At 45.8% G+C, this 10,472-nt stretch overlaps 1 protein-coding gene across 1 annotated transcript; it reads left to right on the forward strand.

The window, feature by feature from the left end:
- The first annotated feature begins 5,394 nt into the window (after positions 1-5,394).
- RPS26 (ribosomal protein S26) lies at positions 5,395-7,818 on the forward strand. The gene is made up of 4 exons (XM_032874432.1): positions 5,395-5,444; positions 5,707-5,884; positions 7,057-7,187; positions 7,709-7,818. Exons 1-4 carry the CDS (start codon positions 5,442-5,444, stop codon positions 7,742-7,744), a joined length of 348 nt encoding a protein of 115 aa, XP_032730323.1. The 5' UTR covers positions 5,395-5,441; the 3' UTR covers positions 7,745-7,818.
- Positions 7,819-10,472: the final 2,654 nt, after the last annotated feature.

Genomic DNA, 10,472 nt, shown 5'->3' on the forward strand with positions numbered 1-10,472 from the left:
GCCCTCGGGGTAGGAAGCTCCTCTTAGTCCTAAGAGTTCTGAGCTTCTCATGTTAAGTCCTCACTTTTTGCATTATCTGATTCTTTCCTTTTGATGCTGATAGCTCCCTCTGGCCCTACCTGAGCTCTGTGGCATTATATCTCCTCTCTGGGACCCTCCCACCTGGTACTCCATACCTCTTGTGCCCTCTCATGTTAGGCAGCTTGCACTATGCTTCAACAAATGAAGAATTTCCTCATTGGGAAGTGGGAGGGGCTGAAGAAATTCTCCCCAGGCACTGTGGGCTGAGGGTCCTCTTGACGTTCCCCTAGTAATATGAGTTCCTCAAAGCCCACATTTGGGAATCTCCCTCTGGGATGTGATCTGTCTCTTCTCTCCTCAAACAACCCCCAACACTGCTACTCTCTTCAACCTGCCAGTCTACTCAGTGGTGGTTTTCTCTTCTTGGAGTGCCCCAATTTTATATTCTCAGGGGCCAAGGCTAGGTCTGCAATCCTATCTCTGACATGTTGGGAGCCACAGGTGCCTAACTGGGAACCAGGGCATGGGAAGGGGGTGGGTTAAAATTCTTCTCTTTCTCTTCCACCTCTGATCTTCTTCACTCTAGTGACCTTCCTAGGCTCTCAGGGGCTCCTGCCGTCCCTCTCCTATGAGAAACTAGTGGGTTGCTGCCTGATGACAAGGGGGTATCTCAACCCCTCAGTCATGCTGCCTTCTTCTTCTCCCCGCTCTAGGATTCACCCTCATTCCCAGGCTTCTTGGCCCTGTTCTTAGGATCAGTGGCAGGGAGAAAAGGGTGTCTCTTTTCTCTCTCCTAATTGTCAGTATATAACCAAAAATTATCCCAGGACGAGGAAGGGCATTTGCCCCTCACCTCATTCCATTCTTGTCCTGGCAAGAATGGGATGGGCGCAACTGAACCGGGGGTCATCCTCTACTGCCCCCTTCTACACTCAGTTCCCAGATGTAGGGCAGGAGGGGCCTTGCTCCTCCTGGCTACAGCAGAGACCCCTGGCTTTTTGGGTAACCCAGTTAGTGAGAAGGGGGCAGGAGGAGATACGGCTCCACTGTGAGTGGAGTTCTCTACAAGCGTTTTCTGCCCAAGGCCACAGCTATCCCATTCTCTGCTTCCTTGAGATTCAAACCAAAGGCTGTTTTTCTATATTTAAAGAAAAAAAAAAAAGAAAGTAAAAACCAAACACAGCACCTCACAAGTTGTAACACTTGGTCCTTCTCTCTCTCTCCTTTTCTCTTCCCTTCCATCTTTCTTTCCATATGTCCTTTCCTTATTGGCTCTTTTGCCTCCTACTTTTCTCACTCCCTATCAGGGATAATTTAGGGGGATGGTGAAGGGTTGGCTAAGGAAAAGACCCTGGGATGGGGGCTCCTAAGGGCTCTAAGAAGAGTCTACCTTACCCTCTATGGGAAGGGAGACCCTAGAAAACCTTTTCTCCCTTCCTTTTCTCCCCCATTATGTAGTCTCCCTAAGAGAACCAGATTGTCAAGGAGGGGCATTGTGGGTTGGTTCCTTCCTGACAATGTAGCAATAAACAGACGCTGCCAAGGGCAGAGGATGGGGGTGGGGGCTACCTGGAAGGAGCGTAGTCTCTAGAGAAGGGGAGAGGCTTCTCAACAGTACCCCAGGGAACTGGCTCCTTCTTTCAGGATGGCAGCAGAGCTGAGATTAATATCTAGGGTTCTCCTCAACTGTTCTGGTTATTGAGCCCCTTCCTGTTAGACCTACCCCTTACCACCTCTTCTGCGTCTGCTGTGTATCTGGTGACACCTCATAAGGACTAGTCCCTTCTGGGGTACCAGAGCCTTAGGGTGCCCCATTCCCTCTCCCAGTCAGCTCTGGCACCTGTAACCTCCTGGAACATGAAGGACTATGCTCTGAGGCTATACTCTGAGCCCATGAGAGCAGAGACTGGAAGGGCAAGACCAGGTGCTAAGGAGGGGAGAGAAGGGCACTCTGTCTCTCTCCAGACCATCACTGCACTTTAACCAGGGTCTTAGGTACAAAATCCTACTTTCCAGAGCCTTCCAGCTCTGGAACCTCAAACATCCTCATGCTCTCTCCCAGCTCCTTTTGCATAAAAAAAAGTAAAGAAAAAGAAAAAAAAATTGAAACCCACATGGAGAAAAGAGGTGTTTTCCTTTTATATTGATATTCAAGACCAACACCACACAAGAAAATTTCTAAATAGACACTTTTCCAGACCTTTGTTTTTTTGTGTCTGTGTCCAAGCTGCGGATGGGATTTTGTAATACTTTCAGCAGCTTCTTTCCTGTGTACATAATATATATATATTATATATATTTTTAATCAGAAGTTATGAAGAACAAAAAGAAAAAAAAAATAAAACACAGAAGCAAGTGCAATACCACCTCTCCTCTCTCTCTCCCAGGGTTTCATTTGTAGCCTATGCTTGGTGTCTCCCTTGGACCTTACCCTTTCACCTTCCCCTCCTCTTCCTTTGGTTCTCCCTCCCCCTTTTTTTAAAGAGTTTTTCTCCTTTCTCAAAGGGAGTTAAACTAGCTTTTGAGACTTATTGCAAAGCATTTTGTATATGTAATATATTGTAAGTAAATATTTGTGTAACGGAGATATACTACTGTAAGTTTTGTACTGTACTGGCTGAAGGTCTGTTATAAATAAACATGAGTAATTTAACAACCCCTCGTTGTTTTTTGCAGACTTTACTGTAATTTTCTGCTGGGAGGGAGGGGGATCTCCTTGCTGCACATTGTACCAACTACTGAATGTTCTGAAGGTGAACAAGTCTAAGACTAAGACAAAGCCAAACAAGAATGCTCACGTTGTTGCTACGGAACAGAATTTTCGACCTACAGTGGCAAGTCGAGATTTTCCTACCAGGAGTCCCTTCAGGATAGAGAAAGCCCAACTTGACTATCCATCCAAAGCAGAGGTTCATCAAACATTTTTTGAGTACCTACTATATGCAAAACATATTATACGGCCAAGGAAATGCAGGTTACAATAACATGAATGATGATAATAATAGGTTCTACCTCTTCTTGAGCATAAGTGCCAAGCACTGTGCCAAGTATTCATGTAATTGTAGAAACCACCTAAAAGTGAATGATCCACTATTACTAGTGAAGATATAAAAGGCCAAGAGAGAATAAACAACTTATCTGAGACTCATCAACCAGACCATCTTGGGTTTGAATTTTGGGAGGTCCCCTTGATACTCTAGTTTTTTCAATTTTGGAGACAACTGGGTGGTTGACTGCCCATGGATAGCACTCCCGCTCAAAGCTAAAGACTTTCTGAAGGGTTTTCAAGGTAAATGGAGCTTATATGTAGGAAAGTATATATCAGTCACAGACCAGACTCAACTGAGTGGTGAAATCACTTCAGTGGGGCTTGATCAACATTTTTTTTTTAAAGATTTTATTTATTTATTTGACAGAGAGAGAGATCACAAGTAGGCATAGAGGCAGGCAGAGAGAGGGGAGGAAGCAGGCTCCTTGCGGAGCAGAGAGCCCGACACGGAGCTCGATCCCTGGACCCTGGGACCATGACCTGAGCCGAAGGCAGAGGCTTTAACCCACTGAGCCACCCAGGCGCCCCTTGATCAACATTTATTAAAATAAAGCAGGAGGGACGCCTGGGTGGCTCAGTGGGTTAAGCCTCTGCCTTTGGCTCAGGTCATGATCTCAGGGTCCTGGGGTCGAGCCCCGCATCGGGCTCTCTGCTTGGCAGGGAGCCTGCTTCCCTCCCTCTCTCTGCCTGCCTCTCTGCCTACTTGTGATCTTTCTCTTTCTGTCAAATAAATAAAATCTTTAAAAAAAAATAAAATAATAAAATAAAACAAAGCAGGAAATAGAACATATCATTGCACTTTATGGCCTAAGGGCAAGTACTGTTTCCTGAAGTTGTGTTTCAGTTTTGTACATTTGTGTAGGTACTGAGAACCAGTGTAAAATATATTTCTGCTATGGGTTGGAATCAAAATCGTTGAAGTTACTCTGCCAGGTTATATACCTCCACCCATTTTTTTGTTAGGCAGAAGGCAGAATAGCGTAGTGGAACCAGGACACCTCTTGCTAACTCTGTGCTTTCCAGGGGCACCTGGGTGGCTCAGTGGGTTAAGCCTCTGCCTTTGGCTCAGATCATGATCTCAGGGTGCTGGGATCAAGCCCAGAACGGGATCAAGCCCAGAACGGGATCAAGCCCAGAACGGGATCAAGCCCCTAACCACCGAGCTCTCTGCTCAGTGGGGAGTCGGCTTCGGCCTCTCTCTCTGCCTGCCTCTTTGACTACTTGTGGTCTCTCTCTCTCTGTCAAGTAAATAAATACAATCTTTTTTTTTTTAAAGATTTTATTTATTTATTTGACAGATAGAGATCACAAGTAGGCAGAGAGAGAGAGAGGAAGAGAAGCAGGCCTCCTGCTGAGCAGAGAGCCCGATGCGGGACTCGATCCCAGGACTCTGGGATCATGACCTGAGCCGAAAGCAGAGGCTTTAACCCACTGAGCCACCCAGGCGCCCCGTAAATAAATACAATCTTAAAAAAAAAAAAAAAAAAAAAAAAACAAAAAAAACACTGTGTTTTTCAGCAATCTCAGTTTTTCAATCTGTAAAGGGAGGATAATAATAGTACTTACCTTATAGGCTTGTTGAAGGTAAAATGAGTTAATATTTATAAAGCGCTTACTACAGAGTCTGGCGCTACGCTAACAGGAGCCAGGGATGTTTAAAAAAAAAAAAAAAAAAGTAAGTAAGAAACAGCGTTAACACCCATGTACTTGCCCAAGGCCCTTCGTAGGTTTTGTCCATACTTGAAGGAGGAATTAACAAAATATTTTGTTTCCCCCGGGTCCCCGCTCCCTCCTCTCCCCCCGCCCCGCCCCGCCCCCGTCTTCCGTTTCTCAATCCTACAAGTAACAATACTGTCGGAGAAACAAGCCGAGAGCGACCCCCGGTGGCACAGCGCCGCCTTCGGTCTAAGAGCTTGGGGGCTAAGGGCCCACCAGCTTCGCACTACAACTCCCACGCATCTCCCCGACTCTGACCTCCGATTGGGGTGGGTTGCGACATGTGGTGCTGCGCGGGCAACTTCCGCGCATAACGTCGCAAAAACCGGATAATTACAGCGCCCAGAATTACTTCCGGGGTAGGGAGTAATACTCCGGTGGGGCTTGCTGGGATACGTAAACCCTAGTTTTCTTCCGCCATCCGGCTAAATAGTCCCATGGTCACATCCTACCACGGATAACACAACCCGAGAAGCGCCTTTCTACACTTACATTTCAGCGTAAACGCTGAATAATAAAGAAAATCTGAGTAAAGTGGCCTGCCGCTCTCGCTATACGTCTCCTAAAACAGTCTTCCTGTGTGCGCGTAGGGATCTCGTGCTTTATAAGAGAGTCGGGGCCGGTTCTACATTCTTTCTCTGGTCCTGCTTCGAAGATGGTGAGTTGTGGCGCGAGGGTAGTGGTAGGGGTCCGCGTGGGGGCCTGGGAGGAACAGATTCTGAGGTTGTGGGGACTTGAAAACCTGGACCATGGCGGAGAGTACACAGAGTGTCTATTTGCTTCAACCTTGGAGGGATGTGCGGAGGGGCTGAATGTCTTGAGTATTCATTCTGGGGGCTGCGGGCACGATTGTAGCCGGCAGGGGGCTAAGGTTGGGGAAGCTGCGCCCTCTTTGTAACAGGATCTTAATTCTGATGCAGACCAAGAAAAGGAGGAATAATGGTCGTGCCAAAAAGGGCCGCGGCCACGTGCAGCCTATTCGCTGCACCAACTGCGCTCGTTGTGTGCCCAAGGACAAGGCCATTAAGAAGTTTGTTATTCGGAACATAGTAGAGGCCGCCGCTGTCAGGGATATTTCCGAAGCCAGTGTCTTCGACGGTGAGTGAGCTTCTGGAACAACCCATCCACACCTGTAGGCTCTGTTCGTGGGCGGTTCCCAGGCAATTTCTGCGGGCCTTTAGGATTACTGTTGGTAAAAGAGACCGGTGTTTAGCTTCGTTTGTTTTAGCCTTGTCTGGACAGAGGGGGTCCTTGTGTGATAGTGCAGTCTTTGGGTCATGATTTGTGGTTATCTGTTCAGAGATTGAGATTGCGAAAGCGTTTTAGAGTTTATTTATATCATCATTTGTATCACTAGCTATAAATATGGTAAATGGAGCACCCTTTCTGGGTTTTTGAAGTCTGGAGTATACCTTATAAAGATGTACAGAGTGGGGCGCCTGGGTGGCTCAGTTGTTGGGTGGCTGCCTTTGGCTCAGGTCATGATCCCCAGGTTCTGGGATCAAGCCCCGCGTTGGGCTCCCTGCTCAGATGATGGGCCTGCTTCTGCCTCTCCCCCTGCCTGTTCTCCCTCTCTTGCTGTGTCTCTCTTTGTCAAATAAATAAAATCTTTAAAAATAAATAAATAAATAAAAATGTACAGAGTAAGTCCTTTTTTTTTTTTTAAGATTTTATTTATTTATTTGACAGACAGAGATCACAAGTAGGCAGAGAGGCAGGCAGAGAGAGAGGAGGAAGCAGGCTCCTTGCTGAGCAGAGAGCCCGATGCGGGGCTCGATCCCAGGACCCTGGGATCATGACCTGAGCCAAAGGCAGAGGCTTTAACCCACTGAGCCACCCAGGCGCCCCCAGACTAAGTCTTAATAAGGAATGTTTCAATAACGAAGGTGGTCTTACTTGGTCAAAGGTGATACTTGGAGCAGTGTGCTTTCTGTTCTTTTGATCATTTATTTTTCTTAAGACAAATTAGTTTTCTTAGGCAAGGAGAAGGGGCCCAGGAACAGGCATTAGGACAGGTGCAGCTTCTGAAGAAGTTGGATTGTTGGTTTATTGCCAGTAGGCTGTGGATTTAGTACCCGTGGTGAAAAGGATTAGTAGAGAATTAATCGCTTGTGAAAATGTACGTGTTATCAGAAACTGAATGCTTGCTTTGGAAATCGAACTTTGTAGGCGTGCCTGAGAGACACTTAAGTCTCTTTTGACTGATAGAATGGGAGGACAAGTGCAGTGTGGGTATAATACCTACTGTTGTGCCTTTTTCTGTTTCTTAGCCTATGTGCTTCCCAAGCTCTATGTGAAGCTACATTATTGCGTGAGTTGTGCCATTCACAGCAAGGTAGTCAGGAATCGCTCTCGTGAAGCACGGAAGGACCGAACACCCCCACCCCGATTTAGACCCGCGGTAAGTATCTTTATTTTTTGTTTTTTTAAGATTTTATTTCTTTGAGAGAGTGAGTGAGAATAAGCAGGGGAAGAGGGAGAAGCAGGCTCCTTGCTGAGCAGGAAGCCCTTGACACGGGTCTGGATCCCAGGACCCTGGGAACATGATTGGAGCTGAAGGCAAGTGCTTAACCCATTCAGCCACCTAGCCACCCCCATGGTAATTACCTTTTTAAAAAAGAGATGTGGAAGCCCAGAGGGGTGATGGATGAGAGACAACATGAAGACCCAAGAAATCTCAGATTAAGGTCTGAATAGGTAAGGTAGGTGGAACTCACATCTAAAACATTTGTTTGGAGACTCTTCTAAGGAAGAGCTGTTAGAATCTATTTCAGATGGAGTTATGTGTGCCATCCACACGGACCAGTTTTCCATGCATGTATGGCCCAGATGCATTGGTAGTGATAGGAGGATAGTAGTCAAGTTCTTTGAGGGGGGATTCTTTCATTAACGTTTTTAAATTTGCTGTTCTCTTCTTTTCAGGGTGCTGCCCCACGACCTCCACCAAAGCCCATGTAAGGAGCTAAGTTCTTAAGGACTGAAGAAAAGCTGTTCTCCAGAAAAAAAAAATAATAAATGGCAATTACACTTCATACAGCATGTTGAGTGTATGTTTTGTCAGTGTAGGAGTTGTATGTGTCACGGGGAGTGTAATTAAGTTTTACATTCAAGTGTGAAGTACCACAAAGTCTTTTCATGGGGGAGAAAGTTTATCCATGTAAGTAAAACCTCCACTTGGGTTTCTTTTTTGTGTTCTTGGCCTTCCCAACTTGCATAGCTGTGAGGGGGGGGTGGTAAGGTACCTGTGTTAGATGTTAGGTTAATTCGACCTTGCTAGTAGATTAAGCTGGTGTCTTAAAAATAGAGGTAAGGAACTAGGAGGGTCAGGAAAAACTTGAGTGAGGAGCACATCAGGAGACAATTTATAGACTGAGGTGTGCCTAACCCTGGTGGGGGACACGAAGACTTCAATAGAAAGTGCATGACTTAGCCTTTTTTTTTTTCTTAGATTTTAGTTATTTGACAGACACAAGAGAGGGAAAATAGGCAGGGGGAGTGGAAGAGAGAGAAGCAGGCTCCCCACTGAGAGGGAGTCAGATGCAGGGCTTGATCCCAGGACCCCAGGATCATGACCTGAGCCAAAGTCAGATGCTTAACGACTGAGCCACTCAGGTGCCCCACGTGACACAGCTTTTAAGGAGATCTGTATTCAGGGGTGCCTGGGTGGCTCAGTGGGTTAAGCCTCTGCCTTCAGCCCAGGTCATGATCTCGGGGTCCTAGAATCAAGCCCCACATCAGGCTCCTGCTCAGTGGGGAGCCTGCTTCCCTCTCTCTCTCTGCCTGCCTCTCTGCCTACTTGTGATTTCTCTCTCTCTCAAATAAATAAATAAAATCTTAAAAAAAAAAAAAAAAGATCTGTATTCAGATCTTCCACTTCATAAAATTCACTTACTTGGACTTGATCTGTTGCTAAACCTGTTTCTGGCCAATTTGCATCTTTCTGTGGTCAGTTTCTCTATGTAATAAAGATGTTCAGTATACCAGAAGCACTCCTAGAAACTTGTGGTAGTCCCACAAAAGGAAAGTTTCCACACAAAGTATGGAGGAGGGCTATATCTAATTCTGTGACAATGGTTTGTTTTTTTGTGGAGTTCAGAAATTAGTTACTAGGTACAGTTATACATGTTTGAAAAACCCATTTGGGAATTGATTGATAATGATTGGCTTTGCTAGTGAGGTTAAGGATTCCCCCTTCCCCAAACTAAGCTAAGCCCATAGTTTGGAAATTTTGATTGAAATACACATTTCAGCTTGGTTTCAGCTCAGGTCTTGGCTCTTATAATTGCACTGCATCAGCCTAGGCTTCTGCAGGGAATCCGCTTTCCCTCTCTCCCTCTGCCCCTCCCTTCCTGTGTGCACTTTCTAAAATCTTATTATTAAGATTTTTTATTAAAGAGTATGAGCAGGAGCAGAGGGGAAAGCAGACTTTCGCTGTGCAGGGAACCCCACACAGGGCTTGGTCCCAGGACCCTGAGATCATGACCTGAGCCAAGGGCAGATTAATTGACTGAACCACCCAGGTGCCCCCTCTTTAAGATTCTTTAAAAAAAAACACATTTTAAAGGGAGGGTCCATGGGTGACTCAGTTGGGGTATTGGTTTTGGTTCAGGTCAGGATCTCTGGATTGAGAGATGGACCTCCGACTTCAGTGTGGAGTCTTGCTTGTCCCTCTCCCTGTGTTCCCCCACCCCCACCCCATGCATGTGCTCGCTCACTGGCTATCTCAAAATCAAAATACACAATTTTCTGAGTGTCTATCCAAAGGAATATGATAACGGGGAGTAGAGTATTTTGGAACCTAAAGGTGGCTCTATTAATTGAACTCTAACTGAAAAATAGCAAAATGCAGACTCCCAACTTGCTCATGGTCAACATACTAATGCATGTGCTGGAAAAGCTGGGGCAAATCCTGAATTTGTGAGAACACATTGTTGGTAGGAGTCCCATCATTTCAGGAGGCCCAGCCCATGAGGCAAATACGCCTTCATCCTTTATGCTGTAAGGACCTCTTTAAACCAGGAGTAAACACTGGGTAGAAGAAAAAGGTCTGAGGTAAAAACGCTAAACCTGGTTCTCTCAAATATCAGTTTATTCCATAAAACCAGATTCAAGTAGTAAATCAGGCCATGTAACCACTAATATTTCTTGAAATTTTGTTTATAGGCTTAACTTTTTTTTTTTTTAAGAGATTTGATTTATTTGACAGAGACGGGACATAAGTAGAGGGAGTGGAAGAGAGAAGCAGGCTTCCACAGAGCAGGGAGGCTGATGCAGGGCTTGATCCATGGACTCCAGGATCATAACCCAAGCTGAAGGCAGGTTTGTTTTTTTTTTTAAGATTTTATTTATTTATTTGACAGAGATCACAAGTAGGCAGAGAGAGAAGGGGAAGCAGGCTCGCCATCTAGTAGAGAGCCCGATGTGGGGCTCGATTCCCAGGACCCTGGGATCATGACCTGAGCTGAAGGCATTAACCCACTGAGCCACGCAGGTGCCCCTGAAGGCAGCTTCTTAAGGACTGAACCACCCAGATGCCCTGTCTTTTTTTTTGGAAATAAGGTTTTTGGGTTTTTTTGTTTTTTTTTTTTTGAGATTTGGTTTTTTTTTTAAGGTTTTATTTATTTATTTGTTAGAGATCACAAGTACGAAGAGGCAGGCAGAGAGAGGAAGGGAAGCAGGCTCCCTG

Source organism: Lontra canadensis, unplaced genomic scaffold (genome assembly GCF_010015895.1).
Source record: "Lontra canadensis isolate GAN:19392208 unplaced genomic scaffold, GSC_riverotter_1.0 scaffold53, whole genome shotgun sequence".
NCBI classification, from domain to species: Eukaryota; Metazoa; Chordata; class Mammalia; order Carnivora; family Mustelidae; genus Lontra; species Lontra canadensis.

Bases quoted from the DNA above. Each gene is read 5' to 3' on its own strand.
- RPS26 (XM_032874432.1), top strand. The intron at 5,885-7,056 runs GTGAGTGAGCTT...TCTGTTTCTTAG, and splicing joins CGAAGCCAGTGTCTTCGACG to CCTATGTGCTTCCCAAGCTC. The intron at 7,188-7,708 runs GTAAGTATCTTT...TCTTCTTTTCAG, and splicing joins CACCCCGATTTAGACCCGCG to GGTGCTGCCCCACGACCTCC.